At 43.8% G+C, this 20272-nt stretch overlaps 1 protein-coding gene across 1 annotated transcript in view; it reads left to right on the top strand.

Annotated features, from left to right (window-relative positions):
* The window catches only part of CLSTN3 (calsyntenin 3), a 108922-nt gene that overhangs the window by 74301 nt on the left and 14349 nt on the right, over positions 1–20272 (top strand). The window contains exons 8-14 of the mRNA XM_086932954.1: positions 1389–1501; positions 3188–3350; positions 7951–8001; positions 9468–9625; positions 10686–10834; positions 12519–12745; positions 16654–16827. Of these exons, the coding sequence (XP_086789080.1) occupies positions 1389–1501; positions 3188–3350; positions 7951–8001; positions 9468–9625; positions 10686–10834; positions 12519–12745; positions 16654–16827 (1035 nt within the window). The remainder of the gene's footprint in view (positions 1–1388; positions 1502–3187; positions 3351–7950; positions 8002–9467; positions 9626–10685; positions 10835–12518; positions 12746–16653; positions 16828–20272) is intronic.

The following is a 20272-nucleotide window of genomic DNA, read 5'->3' as shown; positions in this document are numbered from 1 at the left end:
CTGAAGACTGTGTGCTACTGTGTTTTTCAGCGTGGGTGTCACTGAGCTAGGAAGGGTAGAAGCATGTTAAGGAGTTTTTCTCAGAATTGAAAAACAGTAAACATGGGAAGTAGTGTGATTATTCCTTTGCCTCGTTGTTATGGCAAAGGAAACTTGAGGCCTATATTATTTCACGTCAGGAATTTGGCAAAATGAAGAAATACCACTGGCTACAGATTGTTTGCTACACTGAGTAAGAGCAGCAGGGTATCTGCATTTGCATATACCATGGTTTGATAAGCAGTCATACACTGATTGGAATTTAGTGTAGGTTTTGGAGAATAGTGATATTATGGTTGGCTTTTATTTGAGCCCTTTACATTTGAGTGGTTGTTTTTAGAGCTTCTTTAACAGGATTGGTTTGGTTTTAAGGGATCAGATGAGCAGGAAAGCACATTGATGCAAAGGGAGTTTTTGATAGGCTTTTTGTATAAAATTGTCCTCTCTTCGGCTACATTTATGTCAAAGTTTTCACATTGTTGTGTGTGATATCTGCAGCCTACAAAGAGTAGTTATTGTAGAAGTTTGATTGTGACCTCAAACAAAAGACATTCAATTGGGGTGTGGCTCATCAGCTTGTACCTAAACCTACCCTCCTCTTTCCTCACCCATAATTCCCTCCTCGACTGAAACCTCCGGAGATTCAGGTTTAGCGCTGGGATGCTCTAGGGTTACTACGCGCTCTACAAGACCTTTAAATAAATAAATAAATAAATAAACTTCCCATATAGGCCACAAATTCTAAGCAGCCAATTTGATGAGATCCCTGAAAAAGGTTCTCTGACAGATCCTTTATAGGCAGTGTTCAGCTTTGAGGAAAATGGCTTTGATGTCCCACGTTTTCTGAGATAACACATGATGTTGCATAAGGAGAGGTGATTGGGATTTGGTGAACTGAGTTATGTGGGCATTGCAGCTGTTGTTGTTGTAGGGCAACCTTTGCAATGAGACATCCAGACTGCATTATTGAACTGTAGCTGTCTATTGGCACATAATTGGAAGGTTAAGTATGGTGGATGCTTAGAGGGAGAGAAATTCCAGGAATTAAGCATTTCAGTGTTCCTGGGCTTGAAATACACTTGTTCAGGTGTGTGTGTGTGTGTGTGTGTGTGTGTGTGTGTGTGTGGGTGGGTGTGTGTGTGTGTGTACTATTTATTTGAAGGTGTGATATAACCGTTCAGTTGTGCGACCTACTTCTTGTATGATTTCTGAAGACCACCAAGGTTATCAAATACAGTGTTCTTGGGTGGTCAATGTCTTTGAATTCTTAACATCTCTCTGATTGCTATCAGTGTGGAAAGTACTCATGTGATCTTAATAGCATGGTTTCATTTGCTATCCCCTGCCAGAGGACAGCTACTCACACTACTCCCTGGCTGTCCACGGATGCCGCATCTCCTTCCTGTACTGGTCACTGGTGGACAGTGCACGTCCTGTCAAGTTCCTCTGGAAGCTGGAGCAGGTATTGTGCATGGCCTCTATGTATCCGGGTTCATTCTCTAATCTCCTTGACTACCAGGGTTTCATTTCTCTAGACCTTTCCCATATACAAATGCTCCTCCTCTCTACTACCCTATATCTACCATGGATTTATCCTTCTCTCCTCTTCCTATGACATTGTCTTCAATTTCCTCTCCCTTATTAACTTTGGCACGCTGTCTCTCTCCTTATCCACCACATTTTCTTATCTCCTTCTCCTTTTTTACTAAATACCTTTTCTTTCCTTCCAAGTGCCATTCCCACTTCTCCTCCATTTATCTACTAAATGTCTTCTTTAGATCAAGGTGCTTCTTGGACATCTATCATAAATTCTTCTTGGTTCTCACACTCATTTAAAGGTGTAGGAAATTTAGTCTTTCATGTTGGAGCATAGAAAATGCCCTCCACCCCTTCCATCCACCAGTAAGAATGACATTGAAGAGACAACCTCTCTAACATCATTTTCTAATTTAGTGGACTTGAAACTTGCCTAAATAATCAAAAAATCTCTGCATACTTGAAAAAAATTCCCACAGCGATCTGGTAATTCTGTTTTTGTTTCTAAAAAACAAAACAAATTGCTGACTGCTCCACCATGCCACATTAGCATGGCAGGCTAGCCTTCAATCGTTTCATTATGAAAAGTGCTCCCGTCATGTTGGCTGAAGGAACTTCAGCAAAGATTACTCACAAACAAGCAGCAAACCCCAGATTAGGCAGACTAGGGATGCGGTGTTGTTGCAGGTCTGCTCAACAACAAATCAAATCATAAGATTCCTTCCCTTCACTGTCATCTTATCTAACAAGACCAAGTCTATTCTTGTTACCTATAAATGTTTCTTGGGTCTTTCTCTCCTCTCTGTCCTTTATACTAAAGTTGATTATCTCCTTCCCCTCCTTTCTTTATCTATATATTAAGGTTGCGTTCAGGGCCAAATACCTTCCACTAAAGGCTGTTTATTAAGGTATCCACTTATAATGAAAAACACATTTTTCTCAAATTTGCACTCTAAAACGCTCAATCTTCTTTAACTTTATAAATTCTAGAGAAGCTCTTTACATAGGAATCTGCTGCTATAAGCATGTTTAACACTGAACAGCAGTATTTTGGGGTGTTGAAACATTAACTAAATTTAAAAATATAACTAAATTCCAGAAATGTGCAGAATTTTTCTGGAACAAGCATTTTCTAAATCACCCCACACCTTCTTTCTAGATAAATGAGAAGCTTGGTCTTTTTCCCTTGCTTACCCTATCCACATAAGAAACTGTAGACACAATAAAACTATGTGTCTTTAATAACAGCTGTTTGACTCATCCTTTTAATAGACAAAAAGAGAAGACATTGAAGGTACCAAAGACCCACAATGGTAGGGTTGTCATCTAGGAGCGCATTACATTGCCTACTTTTTGGGAACATTTTTAGAATTTGTCCTCGCTGTCCTAATATTGTTTGCATCTGTTGCCATCCCATTTATTGTCGCTTTAGATGCTCTTCAAGGTATTTACATTTGCTCCTGAATGTCTCTAAAAATAGTTTTCAAAATATAGTGGGCCTATTTCCAGTTTCTCCTCCATTTCCCCTAGATATTTTCCTCCATCTCAGTCCATGCCTCTTCCACTCCCTCATTGAATGTTTGTTGTTTCTTCCATATATCCTGTATTCTAGGTTTGCGACGATGAATGGCACCACTACGCCTTGAACCTGGAATTCCCAACTGTGACTCTGTTTGTGGATGGCGTGTCTTACGACCCAGCACTCATTCATGACAACGGCATGCTTCGCCCTCCCAGGCACGAGACCCGGTTGATGATTGGAGCCTGCTGGACAGGTGACTATCTTGACGAATATCTTCATAGGGCACCACCTGCAGTGCTTATTTTGTAAAAAATATAAGTGCCAGGGCTCTAGTCAGGAAGCCACTGCAGCTTGCATCACACATTGCCCCTGCCATGCTGCCAATGACGGTAACAACACAACTACTAAACATCACACTCCTACAAATGTGGCAATTCGGACTATTTCAGGCCCCCCAAAGCTTAAGAATGGCTTGGGTTGTCAGGTAATAGTTATTTATAATGTATACTAAATTAATTATAAACTGTTGTTTTAGTAGCCAGACAGTGCCACCTTGTGGCAGACTGTCACAAGTGCTGGTGTTGACAATTAAGTGCTGGTGTCGAGCACCAGAAACCACTGGCTCAAATTAAGCACGGACAACCTGCCATATCAGGGTTTTTGTTGTGTGGACACAAAGCGTGGGCTGGCAAAGCTGTGACGAAAACAAAGAAATTTATGTATGGTAAGGTGAAGGGCTCCATAGAGAAAAATGCCAATGTCTGCGGGAAACAGGCCATGTCGAGCGTGTAGGTTATTTTCAGTGAGTTTGCCACTTCCCTGAATGTTAGATGGTTACTTCCTCTGACCTGGCCACTCCCTGGACTATTTACCGGTCTCTTCCTTTGAGCAGGTCACTCACCTGGGTGCCAGCGGGTCACTTCCTGTAAGCAGTCTACTCCTCTCAATTTGAGTGGTTAACTTCTTATCAGACACTCTACTTCACCTCAGCATGTCACTCTCTGTGACAGGCCAAGCCCATTAATGTAAGTCATGGTTGTCATTTAGGGGTTGTCCGGGGTCGCAGCTGTCGCTAGTAGCCAAGATTCTTTTTTTGCAATCCCTTTCCTCAGATGTGGCAAAGTCAGTGCCAAGAACACAGGGGCAGCTTGCTCTAATGGTCCTTGAAACTCACAAGAGGTAGTTCTTGGCGTATGGGGGACCTCTGGAAAGATGATGATGTTGACATACTTGATGAAATTCTTGGCATAGGAAGCATCTTCAGTATAATGTTGGAAGCATACAGGTGATATTTCTTGTCATAAGGGAGAGAAATGTGGCATTTTGGAGTGAAACAACCATGTTAAAATGCTGGCCTTTACATATTGAAGGTCCTTTTTGGCATATGGGTCACTCATATCATATATATGGCATTAATAGAAAAATCCTGGCACTGGCATATTGTATGTAATTTGTGCCTGAGGGCGCATGCATGGCATGATCGGGACACCCACGACAAAATTCCGGAACTGTCACAATGGAGGTACTTTTTGATATGGGGACACCCATAGCACATTTAGAATAAAATGGGGTCAACCCCTGGGGACCGTCAGGTTTAATTGGCTTGGCACACCATGAAAGGACTAGGGACCATATGTCCCAATATTGGTCGCAATTTGACACCAGTATTTTTGTGACTTTTAAGGATTTTTAAGAACCGAGCTCTTTACTAATAGGTTTATTTTTGAAAATCTGAATCATAATTGGTCAGAATCTGACCTACATCATCCATATTGCGAATTGTGACCCTCTACGATTCGTTGTCCTCACAGAAATGTTGGATTGCTGAGGTCAGAAGACCACCAGATCTATGATTGATTTTAAATAAAGCAAACTTTTTATTGTCCATGTAACTCTTTTTTCTTAAGGAAAAAACGAGCCCTTTTACTAAATCACTAAATAAGTTTACTGGCCACAAACCCTTAGATTGACCAAATTTCAGGGTTTGTGACCATAAATGCATTCATTCATTTGCCCCTTAAATATCGATTGAGTGCCATTTCAGAGCCTATGGCTATTGATATAATTTAGAAGAGCCCTGGTTCACTCGTGTTGCTTGTATACTAGAATTCAGGACAAGTATTACCAGTGGTGGCCGCCAGGGATCGGGGGCGGTAGGAGGGTAAGGGGGTTTAAAAAAGAATGAAAAAAAATTACCTGATGCTGTGTCTCTCCTCCGTGTCTCCGTCTCTCCCCTGGTGCCGAAACAGAAAGCACCCAGTCGCCCCTGAGCCAATCACAATGCCGCAATGCAGTGTTGTGCGTGGTCTGAGCGCCGTGGTTCGGCGCTCAGCCAGGGAATGGGCTGTTCTCCATGCAGGCTGTAATGCAGCCTGCGTGAAGAACATTCATGCACACTTGGAGTGGGCAAACCACTCATACCCCTGCTCCTCTGTCATCGTAGCAGCCCTGCCTGCAAACCTGCTGCAGCAGGAAAACAAAAAATGTAAATACTTTGAGTTATTATCATTTTATGTTTCCTTTCTTTCACTGCTTCAAAGCAGTGGGGCGACAATCCTCTGCCATAGCAGAGGAGACGACAGTGATTATCACAGCCCATTACTTTAAAAGAAGATGTCAGCACCTTCATATGGGTGGTGTCTAAAATAGACTTTTCTATATGTTTTATTGTTATATTAATCATGCTATTATAGAACTTCCACAACGACAATTACTGTGATGCCATCAGGATTAAGGTCATGTGATATCACTTCCTGGAAAAGACACAAGATGATGGACGGAATGTTGCACGATGGGAAAACATTCACCCCCAGTCACAGATCTGGGTTTAATTCATCGTTATTTTGCTCACCAAGCCACCCCAGTTCAGACATGGCCATATGCAAATCAGTCTTAACCCTGTGCCTCATGGGAACAGTCCAGCCCGAACTGCCAAGCCATGTCTTCCCTGGACCGGAATCATGCATCCTAGAACCGGTTTCTGGCTATCAGCCATCTTCAGCCAGGATAGCTTGAATCCAGTGGCTTAGTGAGCACGGGACCCACGTCTGGGCATACCCTTCCACATAGGGTGAACAGTAAAAACACACAAGATGATAGACGGAATGTTGCACAATGGCAAAACATTCACCCCCAGTCACAGATCTGGGTTTAATCCATCGTTATTCTGCTCACCAAGCCACCCCAGTTCAGACATGGCCATATGCGAATCAGTCTTGCATATCACTTCCTGGGTCATAGGCCACATGATGTCACTTCCTGTGCTGTTATAAAGGTCAAAGTGTACGTGACGTCACTTCTTCTATCTCTGGCATTTTGGTGAATCGACATCCATGTTTTCAGGTGACTATTTCTTATTATAACGCTAAGGCTCAAAATTTTGACCAGACAATGTTCTTGAATTTTGCCAACATATGCATTGTGTTGCCCTGTTCTATGATTGTTCCTGGATTGCTTTTTTGAACAGGCCTTTGCCAGAATGCCAAAGGTTTGATCACTTTAAAAAGTCTGCTCTCCTTAATGTCAAATCAGACCTTTTCCCTGAATGTCAGCAGATGACTTCTTGTGAGCAGGTTGCTGCCTTCAAGGAACACTTGTATGTTCCAGTGGGCATTCCACGTCTGTGATTGGGGTCCGTCCTCTGAACATTCCATTCCTCTTAAAGTCACATGGCCAGTTCTTGGGGAGCCATCCACTTCCCTGAATGTTAATAGATTACTTCCTCTGAGTGGCCATTCCCCAAAATGTTAAGGGGTCAGTTACTGTGAGCAGGTCTCTTCACTAAATATCAGTATATTTCTTCCTTCCTGAATGTCAAGATTTATTTGCTGTGAGCAAACTACTTTTGTAAATGTCATTTTTGTGATCTAGCAACTTTCACTATGTTGGAGGATCCTTTCCTGGGAGTGGGCAATTTCGTGAGATGAGAGCAAATAAATAATAATCATCCATATTTGTAAAGCGCAAACATATCACCCCTTAAAATTTCAAGGCACTGGGGGCAGTCGGGAGATTAAGTGAGCTATTGACCAGAGGCACATGATGGTGAACTGAGCTGCCAATGGAGATGGGGATCAAACTGTGAACCCCACGCTCCGGAGTCAGCCGCTCTGGCCGCTACACGACACCTCTCACTTCCTACTTCCCTAAATGTCACAATTTAATTTCCTGTGTGCTGGCAATTACAAGAATGCTACTGGCCACCTGATCTGAGCACACCACCCCCCGTATGTTCTGTAGGTCACATCCTGTGAATATCAGCAGTCCCCTTCCTGTGCGCGGACACTCCCCTGGATAGCAACTTGTAAGTTCTTATGCAAGACTCCTTCCCTCAGAATATCAGTGAGTCACTTAACTTGTGCAGACCACTTCCCCAAATTGCAAATGGTCGCCGCCTATGTGTAGGCTCTCCCCTGGTTATTAGAAGGTCAGTTAATTTGAGCTCATCATTCCCTAGAAGGTCAGTCACTCATCCCTTCTGTTTTAAACTGTGTTTGCTATTTTAATTTAAAAAAAGACTTGTTAGTGAAAACAGTTTACCTGTGTGTTGTTTGCACAAATCTTGTGTCCTGTTTTCCCAGACTAACACGTCTGGAGAAATCCTGGTTCATTTTTGCGCCAAATCATTACAATGGGCATCACTCATGGCCGATAGACCTCATAAGGCACCTCATAACCACAGATCCAACCCCTCCCTCACCACGCCCTCCCCTTGTTTGCCCACCACAGAGCAGGGAACAGATGACCAAGCTATAGCTTTGAATTCTGAGCAATGGCAATTTACAACTTTACAAAGACGGGCATGGTCTTTCCTTCAACCCTTTCAAAAATATCAAAACCATATTTTCTTGCAGATGAGAAGAAGAAAGACAAAGTCAACGAGAATTCCACTGAGGTGTTGCCAGGTACGTAGGAGGCAGAGAAACTGAGGTCTTATCCAGCTACCTGCCTGTTCTGATCCTGTGATTCCCTGCAGACTGCCTATTTATCTCCCACCTGTGTCTCCAGTGTGATTCTATCTCTTTCCCTAGCAGTCCTTTCCTTGCTTCCCCTTGCTTCTTCTTCTGATCCTTTTCTTTCTCTCTCAGCAACTAATTATCTTCTTGTAACTTCTACTTTCCTCTTTTCTGCCTCAGTTCCTGACCACTCACACCTCCCTATTTTCCCACTCAGTCCCTCTGTTTGGTTCCTGACCACTCACACACCTTTACTTTCCACTTCAGTTCCTCTGCTTGGTTCCTGACCACTCACACGCCCCTTTTTCCCCACTCAATTACTCTGCTTGCTTCCTGACTGCTCACACGCCCGATTTTCCACCTCAGTTGCTCTGCCTCAGTTCCTGACCACTCACACGCCTCTATTTCCCCCCTCAGTTCCTCTGCTTGGTTCCTGACCACTCACGCACCTTTATTTTCCACTTCAGTCCCTCTGCTTGGTTCCTGACCACTCACACGCCCCTATTTTTCCCCTCAGTTCCTCTACTTGGTGTCTGACCACTCACACGCCTCTATTTCCCCCCTCAGTTCCTCTGCTTGGTTCCTGACCACTCACGCACCTTTATTTTCCACTTCAGTCCCTCTGCTTGGTTCCTGACTACTCACACGCCCCTATTTTTCCCCTCAGTTCCTCTACTTGGTGTCTGACCACTCACACACCTCTATTTCCCCCTCAGTCCCTCTGATTGGTTTCTGACCACTCACACGCCTCTATTTCCCCCCTCAGTTCCTCTGCTTGGTTCCTGACCACTCACGCACCTTTATTTTCCACTTCAGTCCCTCTGCTTGGTTCCTGACCACTCACACACCCCTATTTTTCCCCTTAGTTCCTCTACTTGGTGTCTGACCACTCACACACCTCTATTTCCCCCCTCAGTTCCTCTGCTTGGTTCCTGACCACTCACGCACCTTTATTTTCCACTTCAATCCCTCTGCTTGGTTCCTGACCACTCACACGCCCCTATTTTCCCACTCAGTTCCTCTGATTGGTTCCTGACCTCTGACACCCCCTATTTACCCCCTCAGTTCCTCTGCTTGGTTCCTGACCACTCACAGGCCTCTATTTTCCACCTCAGTTCCTCTGCTTGGTGCCTGACCACTCACACGCCCCTATTTTCCCCCTTAGTCCTTCTGCTTGGTGCCTGACCACGCACACGCCCCTATTCCCTCCTCAGTTCCTCTGATTGGTTCTTGACCTCTGACACCACCTATTAACCCCCTCAGTTCCTCTGCTTGGTTCCTGACCACTCACAGGCCTCTATTTTTCACCTCAGGTCCTCTGCTGGTTCCTGACCACTCACACACCCCTATTTTCCCACTTAGTCCCTCTACTTTTCCCAACATTCCTTTGCTGAACCTTCTCATGCTCTCCTTAGGTGACACACGGCAGATTCAGCGGTACTTCCACGGCTACTTGTCCGGCTTTACCGTTCGTCCTGGGAAACTGGAAAGTCGAGAAGTAATAGAGTGCTTGTACGCTTGTCGAGAAGGGCTGGACTACAGTGATTTTGACAGCCTAGGGAAAGGAATGAAGGTAAGGTTCCTGTGACTATCATCAAAGGCATGGAAACTTTTAATTTCCTACATGAACTGATGGGTTTTGTGTGATTCGCTCTTTGCTTACTTTGGGTTCGATTTAGAGTTCGGTGTGCAGGGTACTCTGCCACGTGTGCTGAAGTATCTTGTCTATCAAGCTTTTGGTTGTCCGCTCTATTATGAGTCTAGAATCCCATAATCTTTCTGACGGCGCTGCCACCCTTCCTTCGCCGTACGAAGCTTACTCCAATGGGCCGAAGGAGTAGGGCCATCAAAGTAGGGACATCAGACCGCTTGTCCTATTTACAGTAGACAGTCCAATGTATTTTGTTCTGTCCATCACTGTTAGGAAAAACCTGGTGGTACCGGATAGAACACAATATTACTGATTCACCCGGGGAGTAAACTCACAGGGAGTTGGGGTCAATAGTTCTTTGTTTTTCAATAACAAACCCCCACTGACCAAACTTACAGTGACTCTTAAGGGTCAGCTGCAGCAGCAGTTCCTCTGAAGGCACAGAGATCACTACTGGGCTGGCCGGGAGCTCTAAATACGGGCAGTATTATTTTGCCAGGGTGCCGGAGGTAATGACCGCAACCATTCGGGCAAATTGTTAATCGCCACTTTGTACCATCTATACCTACCTTCTCTTTCTTTCTCACATCCAAATATCCTTTTTTACTTGTGTGTGCTTAACATTCACTTTGCTTCTTCTTCCTTCCTGTTTAATTGTCTATTTTTTGCAGTGGTTTCTTATTGCTTGTACTCAAAGCCTTGTTTTCCTCTCCCTTTTTGATGTGCACGTTTCCCTCTCTCTTGCTCACCTTGCTATCTTTTCATCTTTTTTCTTCTCATGCATCCTCTTTGTCCCTTTGTTCATATCCTATTCCCTCACTTTTCCCTTTAATCCCTTGTTTTCCTCTTTCATGCATTTTCCCTTTGCCATTCCCACCTTCTCGCCTCTCTCTAAGTTTCTACGTACCTTACCTCTGGCCTTTCTTCACCCACACTTCTCTTGATACCCTTTTCTCCCCCCCAACCTTGGTACCCCCTGCAGGTGCACGTGAACCCCTCCCAGTCCTTGCTGACCCTAGAGGGGGACGATGTGGAGACCTTCAACCGAGCGATTCAGCATGTGGCCTACATGAACTCCCTTCGTTTCGCCACGCCTGGGGTGCGACCCCTGAAGCTCGCGACCACAGTCAAGTAAGTGCAGTGGAATACTCACCAATCCCTGAGACCCAAACACCAGTAACGCGATCAGGGAACGATGGAAAGTGAGAACAGGGACAGCAAATCCTGTTCTTGGAAACAATCCATGGATAAACCTGAGAACATAATGTCTTCCTAGACATGGCACTGAATCAAAGAAATGTGAGCCCAATGTTTACAAAGAATATCAAGGGAGCGAAATCAGGTCAGCGGACTGAGGGAAGCGGTCAGGGAACCGGTAAAAGAACAAGGTAAAGAAGCAAGAAAGAGAGGAGAGCCAACAGAGAGGACGGTTGAACGATAAATAAGTGACACAGTGAGAAATAGAGCTGCATATCAGAGAGGAGAACCAGGGATGAGAACAATAAAGGTTGGAGAGCCAGGAAGGGAAGAGAGAATCAGGAAATAAGGAGGTAGTAGCAGGGTCAGGCAAACATGAAGGAAACCATAATAAGAGGGGGAAAAAAGTGGGTAGAGAAGGTGGCAACACATATGAAAATAATGAAGAGCCTGGGAAGAAAGACTGGAGCCAGGTAATATAAAGCAGAAAAAGAAATTGCATCAGAAGAAGAAATAGAGCAAAAAGAAACAAAAAGAAGGATGAGGATACAACATAAGGGGAGAGAAAAGGAAATAGTAACGAGGATGGGGATAACAGCGAAAAGAGGGAGGGACAGAGCTTGTAACAGAAACAGTCACAAGTATAAGAACAATACAGGAAACGACAGAGCATGAAACATGAGGATCACCATGGTAAGAACAACAGAGCGGGCCAGAGCAGAGACAGGAAGAAGTTTGGAGATAGGAATGATTAACATAGAGCTAGAGACCAGAAGAGCCTGAATAAGACCAACAGTGGAAGGGGTAAATTCAGGATACATTTTAGAAACAAAAGAAGAAGTAACATGAACTAAGTTATAGATCCAGGAAACTGTCAGGAAAACAAGTGATGCAAAATAATGAGAGATGTATAGATCCAGGGAACAGGAAAAAAGGAAAAGCATGAGAGGTGGATTAGAGCGAGGCCTCTGGATGTAGAAGCAGAAATAAGTGCAACAGATGGACATATAAAGGCAGGAACAGGCATAGTAGAGATCAACGTGTGTAACCGAAGAGACAAAAAGACCAGGGAACACGACTGAGAACCATAAACAGAAGAAGCAAGAAAAGGAGCAGTAGCATGTGGAACTTAGACAAACAGCAAGGAAACCAGAAAAAGGGTAACAAAGTTAGAAATAGAGTGAGGAAGTAGAGATTCACCAGTGAGGAGGTGAGAAAAAGGAATAGAAAGAAATTGGTGAGAGGAGTTGGCCTAGCGGCTAGGGCGGTCATCGTCGTATCTGGGGAACTGGGTTTGAGTCTCAGCAACGACGCCGAACATCCTGTGATTCTGGGTAAATCACTTAATCTCCCCGTTCCTAACAAAAACATTTATGTGACCTTATGTAACGCAACTGGTGCTATGTAAAGCACTCTGAAACCTGATTCAGGTCAAGTTCGCCCTATATAACTCCGTAAAAAAATTAAATAAGGAACAGAAGAACAGACATGAGTGGGGAAGGATACCAGGATAGGAGCCTCATGTCCTTCAGCTCTTTTTCCACCCAGTCATCCTCTGGTCTTGGTCTCCATAAACATGTTTTTCTCTCATTCTTCTCTTCACCATTTTCCCTGACAGGTGTTTCAGTGAAGAGTCGTGTGTTTCCATCCCACCAGTGGAGGGGTACGTGGTGGTACTGCAGCCAGATACCCCACAAATCACGTTGAGCGGGAACAACCACTTTGCCCGATCCGCTTCTGAGTTTGAGGCCCCGGATGGCGTGGCATTGTTTCCGGAGCTGCGTATAACTTGCTCCATCTCACACCAGGTGGAACCCAGGAAGGATGACAGCTGGTCTGGTACAGGTAATTTGGAATCATATCGTGAAGCATAGAATCACACCACAGTCCAGGAAGTCACACATCTAAACATTATTTCAAATCAACTGCCCAGGAGTTACACTCGCAAGGGGTGTTGTGTTTAGTTCTCAGTCTTTCTTGTACCTTCTTCTCTACTACTCCTTGCTGATCCATCACATACTGCTCCCTTTTCCAGTCTTCCATTGCATGTTTCCCTCTCTTTTAGGCCTTGGGTGTCAACCAGGTCCTTAGCACTTAGCCCTGCAGGAATCTGGCACAAACCCTAGTTGCGGGCACTTCTACCTGAACAGTGAATGTATCCCCATACCTGATAAGTTAACATATATTGCTAGACGCGGCTTTACATTATGGTCTAACAAGCGAAACATAAATTTACCTTTTCTAAATTTTAGTCTTCCAGCTCTAGCTTCAAAGACACAGCAGCTAGTTCAACATTCCCCACCACGTGCTGTAGATGTAGTTTCTCAGTTCGTCTGGGGAGACGGATATTCCAATACTTTGATACCACGTTTGCTCTCTGCATGATCGATGATTTGGGGAAGTGTGCTCATTAATATGCATTTCTGTATTACTGGCTCGCTAGAACTCCCAGTCTTGCTTTGAGCATTTCAATTTCCGTAGACAAGATGCCCAGCTTCAAAACCTATAAATGTTGTTGTATCGCTTTGCCCAACAAATCACTTGATGGTATACTCAGCTTAGGCACAGCTCCCATCCTGATACAATGATTTTTCATATTCATTATTTCATCACTGGCAAGATCATTAATTGCACCAAGATTGTTTTTTAGTAATGAACCACAATTACCTTTATAGAGGCATGGCTATCCCTGAGTAATTCATATTCTCAAATACATATCAATACCATCAGGTGTCCTTACTTTTTCTACCCATGGTGTCACATTATTTACAGGGGCGTGATCTGTGCTTTTGCAGAATGTGTATCTAATCCCAAAATTGTTGAATATAGTATAAGAATACTCCACTATAAGTAACTATCGGCCAGATTCATGAAAGACCCGTTTTGCGAGTCTGAAATAGCGATTCATAAGGAATCGCTATTACAGACTTGCAAAACGGGATTCATGTAGGAATCGCAAAATTAAATGCGATTCCTACAGATTCCTTATTTGCGATTAGCAAATTGCTAATCGCAAATAAGGAATAACTCCCCATTCATTCCTATGGGCCAAAAGGCCCATAGGAATGAATGGGGAGTATTCCTTATTTGCGATTAGCAATTTGCTAATCGCAAATAAGATAGTGATTTGAAGGGTGCCAGGGGTGTCCAAAGGACACCCTGTAGCACCCCTTAAATGCACATTTCAACAGGTGTTGCGCACACACATGTCCTAAGGACATGTGTGTGTGTAACACGCAACTTAGAAAAATGCTTTTAAAAGCATTTTTCTAAGTTTTTGCTATTTACCACGAGGTTTGACCTCGCGGTAAATAGCGGCCGAAATTTGCGTTTCGCAATTTTAAAATGTTTCAAGAATAGCATTTAAGGAATCTCTAATAGAGATTCCTTAAATGCTATTCCTCGCAAATTTGCGAGTTTCTAAATAGCGATTTTTGCATTTGGGATGATGAATCCCAAATGCTAAAATCGCACTCGCAAAGGGCCAGATTCTGAGAATCTGGCCCTTTGCAAGCCGATTTCGGCTTGATGAATCAGGCTGTAACTGTTAGCTCCAGTTGTGAGTGAGAGGGTGAGTTACCTTTTGTATGCACCTCTGCAACATCAATTGTCCTGAATATAAGCTGGAAGGACAGTTCTCTGTTTTTACACACCGCCCAGGGGATAAATAGATCTCATATTTAGTCTGAGAGATTTTAAATATCTTCACTTCTTTATTCTCAGCTCTTAGGGACCTTTTAAAGTCATGTGGGAGCATCCAAAAACAGATTTGATTCCCAAAACAATCTATTCCCTGAACCAGAAGCCAAGGAAAGCTTTTGCTGACCTGCCTCACATGTAGACATCATGCTTCTTCAGGCCAGAGCTACCTTGATTGATACATTCTTTGTCCTGTGAACTTCTACTGAACCGTGCAAAGCATCCCAGCCATCAAGGCAGGAGGTGACCCCCGCCCCTTCTGACAAGCGCTGTAAATCATTGAGAGTGAAGGAACAAAACACTGGACTTTATATATAGTTGTTATTTATAAATATAACATTCTGTTGATCAATAATTTTAACCACAGAGGATCAGATTCTGCTGACGTGCACCATAGCTAATCCCGCGTCAGGGACCTGATGGCTAGAGCCTTAACCACAACTCTGGAACTGCTACAAAGCAGTATGAGGGATGTCTACAAATCCCCAATGAGCTAAAGCAAATACCAACATCACTAAGAGCAGCCTTTCCGTGCTTCACTAGACAAGGGTTGCCATGTACAATAACAAAAGAAAAGCCTTCAGAGATGCTTTAATGAGTACTAATAATATTTTGAATTTTGGGGAATCAGATATCTTATTAATCCACACATAAGATTTTATTGACTAGAATTCTTAATGTTTTTGGGCAATATGACCTGGAGGTTAGTGGGCATCTGCTGTATTTGTGTATTTTATATTATCTCAGATGAGAGCATTGTCAGTGGAGTTTGTTTAATTGTATTGATTCAGCTTAATCATCTAACACGATTGGAGCAATGTATTTACTAAGCCACTGGTCAAATATAACTTGGAATGTTGGATAGATTCCACCCTTGAGTATCTGTGCAAATGTTTCTCAAATGTATGAGTCAATGTATTTATTGTGAAATTTGCTACATAAACACTACACCCATGTCCCAAATCATTCTTATAACTAAGGTCCACTTTTGTACAATGTCTTCATAATTGTCCACAAAATAATTCCTTATGTTCATCGTATCAAACACTATCAGAGCTCCCATCTCATCACCACAATATACTTGTAAATCCCATCAAGGTTACATCTCCACTGAAAACATTCCCTGAACTTGAAGGTTAAGCGGTATCGACTTGGACTTCAAGAGTAGTTGTAATGGATATAATTTCACAATAAATCATGAAAACAAATGTAAGTTTAACACCATCAGGTACATGCATCAAAGCCTTTTGCGATCGCAGACGGTGCGATTCGCAAAAAGCGGCCGTTTGCGATCGCAAAATTAGCTTTTGCGATGCATCAAGGGTCATGGCCCTAGCAATTTGAGAATTCGCAATTAATTGCGAGTTTTCAAATTGCGATTGCATTTAAGGAATCGCATTTTGCAATGCAAGAACTACTTTGAAGTAGCGATTTCGCTACTTGGGGGCGCAAATTACCATGAAGTTGAACTTCATGGTAATTTGCAAAAACTTTGAAAAATGCACTAAAGTGCATTTTTCAAAGTTCCATTTTACGCACACACATGCCCTTGGGGCATGTGTGTGTGCAACATGTACTCATATGCAAATTTCAGGGGTGCAACAGGGTGTCCTTTTCATACTTTGGCACCCTTGGAATTGCATTCTCAATTTGTGATTCTCTAATTGAGAATAGCAAATTGAGAATGTTTTCCCATTCATTCCTATGGGCCTCTAGGCCCATAGGAATGAATGGGGAGGTATTCCTTAATTGCCACTCACAATTTGCGAGTCGCAATTAAGGAATGTTTAGAAATCGATATTTTTTAAGCGATTTCTACATGCATAGGCTTTTGTGGTTCCTTAATTCGCGATTCCTTAAAAATCGCAATTAAGAAATCGCAAACGCCAACATTGATGCACGTGCCTCTATATATCTATAAACGTTATATTGGCGGGTGGAGTGGGATTAAGTCCCCTTGTGGTAGTTTTGGTTGTGTCTGTGCATTCCCGGTGTGATGGTACAGTGGGATAAATGACCAAAGTTTGTCGATTTTATTTTTGTTTCCTCCGCAGTAACGGACACTCGGATGTCAGATGAAATTGTCCACAACCTGGACGGCTGCGAAGTCTCGCTCGTTGGGGATGACTTGGACCCTGAGAAAGAAAAACTGCTGTTGCCGGATGTGGCTAGCTTGCAGCAAAGGGGGCTTGAACTGACCAACACGTCTGCCTATGTCTCAGTTTCAGGTGAGCTTCACCAAACTTCTTTGAACCCTCTCTTACCAGCACAGTGTTCACTGGTGCAATATATACTAAGCTGTCGGGTGAAGGACAGGAGGACAACACCTTACCTAGACATTGTGGGCGTGATTCATGAAGGTATACTTACAGTTTTGAGTACATTTACTACTTTTCTGTATTCACAAACTATGTGCGGAGTTTTACTATTCCGCTCTTCCTATAGTTATGTGTGCGGAGTTCTTTGTACCCCAAGACTCTGCAATCGGGGTTTAGAACTTTGTACACATAAGTATAGGTAGTGCAGAGTCATAAAACTCTGCACATAGTTTGTGAATACTGAAAAGCAGTAAATGTACACAAAAGAGTAAGTCTACCTTTGTGAATTAGGCCAATATTAACTGTTCTGCTGCCAGTTATGGTCTTCGATTCTTTTTACCTGCTGCCTCTTTCAAGGGTGATTGTCCAGTGCCGTATAGGACCAACCACCTGACCTGTTCTTCCCTGTATTCATACCCGTCATGGTGAGGATAGGTTGCACACTTCAACCAGCGTCGGATTGGTAACGGGGGCATTCGGGCAATGCCCGAGGGGCCGGGGTCCGAGTTCCACCTGATGGCTGCTTTTGAGTAGCCTGGGGGCCGATTTGAGCGGTGTCTGTTGTTTGACTATACCGCCAGCGGCCCAGAGGGTGTCTGAGTAGCCTTTCTGGAGAGAGATGGGCACTCATTACCTCCCGTATAGCAGCAACAGGTAGAGGTGTCACCCCTTTTCGCTCGCTGGGCCTCCCATTGATGTAGGCATGCTGAGCGGAACAGGGGGCCTGTGCATAAGTGGCCTCACTTGTTTTCAGGTGTGTTTCACTAGTGTAAACTGATGCGTGCCTATTTTTTTTTTTAACCCCCCCCCCTTTTATGTAAAATTACGCTGAAGCAGTGATTTGAGGGAAGGCATTATGCAAATGTGGGCCGATTTTTTTATGCGTGCCCGGGCCGATTTTTAATCCCAATCCAACCCTGACTACAACCCTTCATGCTATATTTACAAACAGCCAGCAATTCCAAAGTGGAGAGGATGGAGCCTCATGGATAGGGCGGTCGATCGCTAATTTGAGGAACCGGCTTCGGGTCTTGGCAATGCCGATCAACATCCTGTGCTTCTGGGCAAATCCTTTAATATCCCTGCGCCTACAAAAAATGAATATGCCTTTATGTTACGCAACTGGTGCTCATGTAAAGCGCTCTGATACCCCATACTTTTGGGTCAAGTTCGCACTATATAAAACTATGGGGGGAAAAAAGAAATGTTGGTGCCATGGCTCTAAACGATGTCTCCCGTGTGGTCAGTAAAAAGCGAAACTGTAGCATACACTTCCTAGGGTAGGTTAACTTGTAGTTAGCCAAGCGGGGAAGTTATCCTATACTTCTCAGGTGTAACTCCAAGCAAAAGGCTGGAGTTATTTTATATTTCTTGGAAAGAAGGGTCTCAACGACAGATAGGTAAGGTTCCAGTAAGTCACAAACATGGATGTCTATCTGGAGTAGCCGCTGTTACTCCTGGCTTCCCCCTTGGTATCTCTGGCACTGCCTTTGCTGCCGCTGGCCTGAGGCCATGAAGATAGGAGCAGAACAGAAAGTAAGCAAGGTTCAAGGAGCTGTGTGTTGTTTCTACTCCTTACCCTGCCGTCAGCCCCTCAGCAGCACATGAGAGGTTGTAGAGAGGCGAAGGTTGCACAAGGGTTCAACCTTTTAATCTTTTTGGAAGGTAAAGGGCATGTGACAGAGCCAGCTCTAGGGAGGTGCGATCGGTGCCACCGCACCGGGCGTTGACCTGGGGTGGAGGAGTCGTTTTTGAAATTGTATATTATCATTTTAAAAGCGCCTGCTGCTGCGTTCCTGGCTCCAGCAAAATTCAGACTTCAATTAAAATGTCAAGATAACTCATTGTACTGGAAAGAGCCCGGAGGATTGTCTAGGGGAAGTTTTGACTCATCCTATGGTATCACACAGGGTTCAAATGCCTGCTGATAAGAACGTGTAGTATACAGATAACAAAGTGCATATAATATAAATAGGTCAGTGGGTTCCTGCTTCTGTAGGAGAGCTCCTTTAGTAACTTGTTGTTTATAAGTCAAAATCCTAATATAGAACATTGGGCTATTAACTGTCATCAAAGAGCTGCCTGCAAGCTGCAAGGTATATGTTAGAGCTATATGTTCTTTTGCCCAGTCTTTCATCATCCTAATCTTGTGAAAAGGGTTCATTTGGGTAGAAAACAATTCTTAATATTAAATAGAACCCCTAATAATTATGTTACATTTTAAATTCTGAATTTGTGCTTTTACAGAATAAGGGTTCAAACTATATTGCCTACCAGTATCGATGACATGACACTCCAGATGACACCTTGGAGTCCAGTCTGATGAAACATTTCCTATACACTGATGTACACACCTATGATTGTCTCTGTGCAATGTGTGTGTGATGTAAAGTGCTCTGACACCTTACACTGGTATCTCCAGCTGCAGTCACTCAGGGGTCTATGTTAGAGTATGTGATAGTGTCTCCATCTACAGTCACTCAGGGGTCTATGTTAGAGTATGTGATAGTGTCTCCATCTACAGTCACTCAGGGGTCTATGTTAGAGTATGTGATAGTGTCTCCATCTGCAGTCGCTCAGGGGTCTATGTTAGAGTATGTGATAGTATCTCCAGCTGCACTCACTCAGGGGTCCATGCTAGAGTATGTGATAGTATCTCTAGCTGCAGTCACTCAGGGGTCCATGCTAGAGTATGTGATAGTATCTCCAGCTGCACTCACTCAGGGGTCCATGCTAGAGTATGTGATAGTATCTCCAGCTGCAGTCACTCAGGGGTCCATGCTAGAGTATGTGATAGTATCTCCAGCTACAGTCACTCAGGGGTCTATGCTAGAGTATGTGATAGTATCTCCAGCTGCAGTCACTCAGGAGTGTATGCTTGAGGATGTGATAGTATCTCAAGCTGCAGTCACTCAGGGGTCCATGCTAGAGTATGTGATAGTATCTCCAGCTGCACTCACTCATTGGCCCATGCTAGAGTATGCAATAGAATCTCCAGCTGCACTCACTCAGGGGTCTATGCTAGAGTATGTGATCGTATCTCCAGCTGCAGTCACTCAGGGGTCCATGCTAGAGTATGTGATAGTATCTCCAGCTGCAGTCACTCAGGGTTCTATGCTAGAGTATGTGATAGTATCTCCAGCTGCAGTCACTCAGGAGTGTATGCTTGAGGATGTGATAGTATCTCAAGCTGCAGTCACTCAGGGGTCCATGCTAGAGTATGTGATAGTATCTCCAGCTGCACTCACTCATTGGCCCATGCTAGAGTATGTGATAGAATCTCCAGCTGCACTCACTCAGGGGTCTATGCTAGAGTATGTGATCGTATCTCCAGCTGCAGTCACTCAGGGGGTCT

Source organism: Lissotriton vulgaris, chromosome 7, assembly GCF_964263255.1.
Source record: "Lissotriton vulgaris chromosome 7, aLisVul1.2, whole genome shotgun sequence".
NCBI classification, from domain to species: Eukaryota; Metazoa; Chordata; class Amphibia; order Caudata; family Salamandridae; genus Lissotriton; species Lissotriton vulgaris.
Note: the sequence above shows the minus strand (reverse complement) of the source record. Positions and strands in the feature narration are given on the sequence as shown.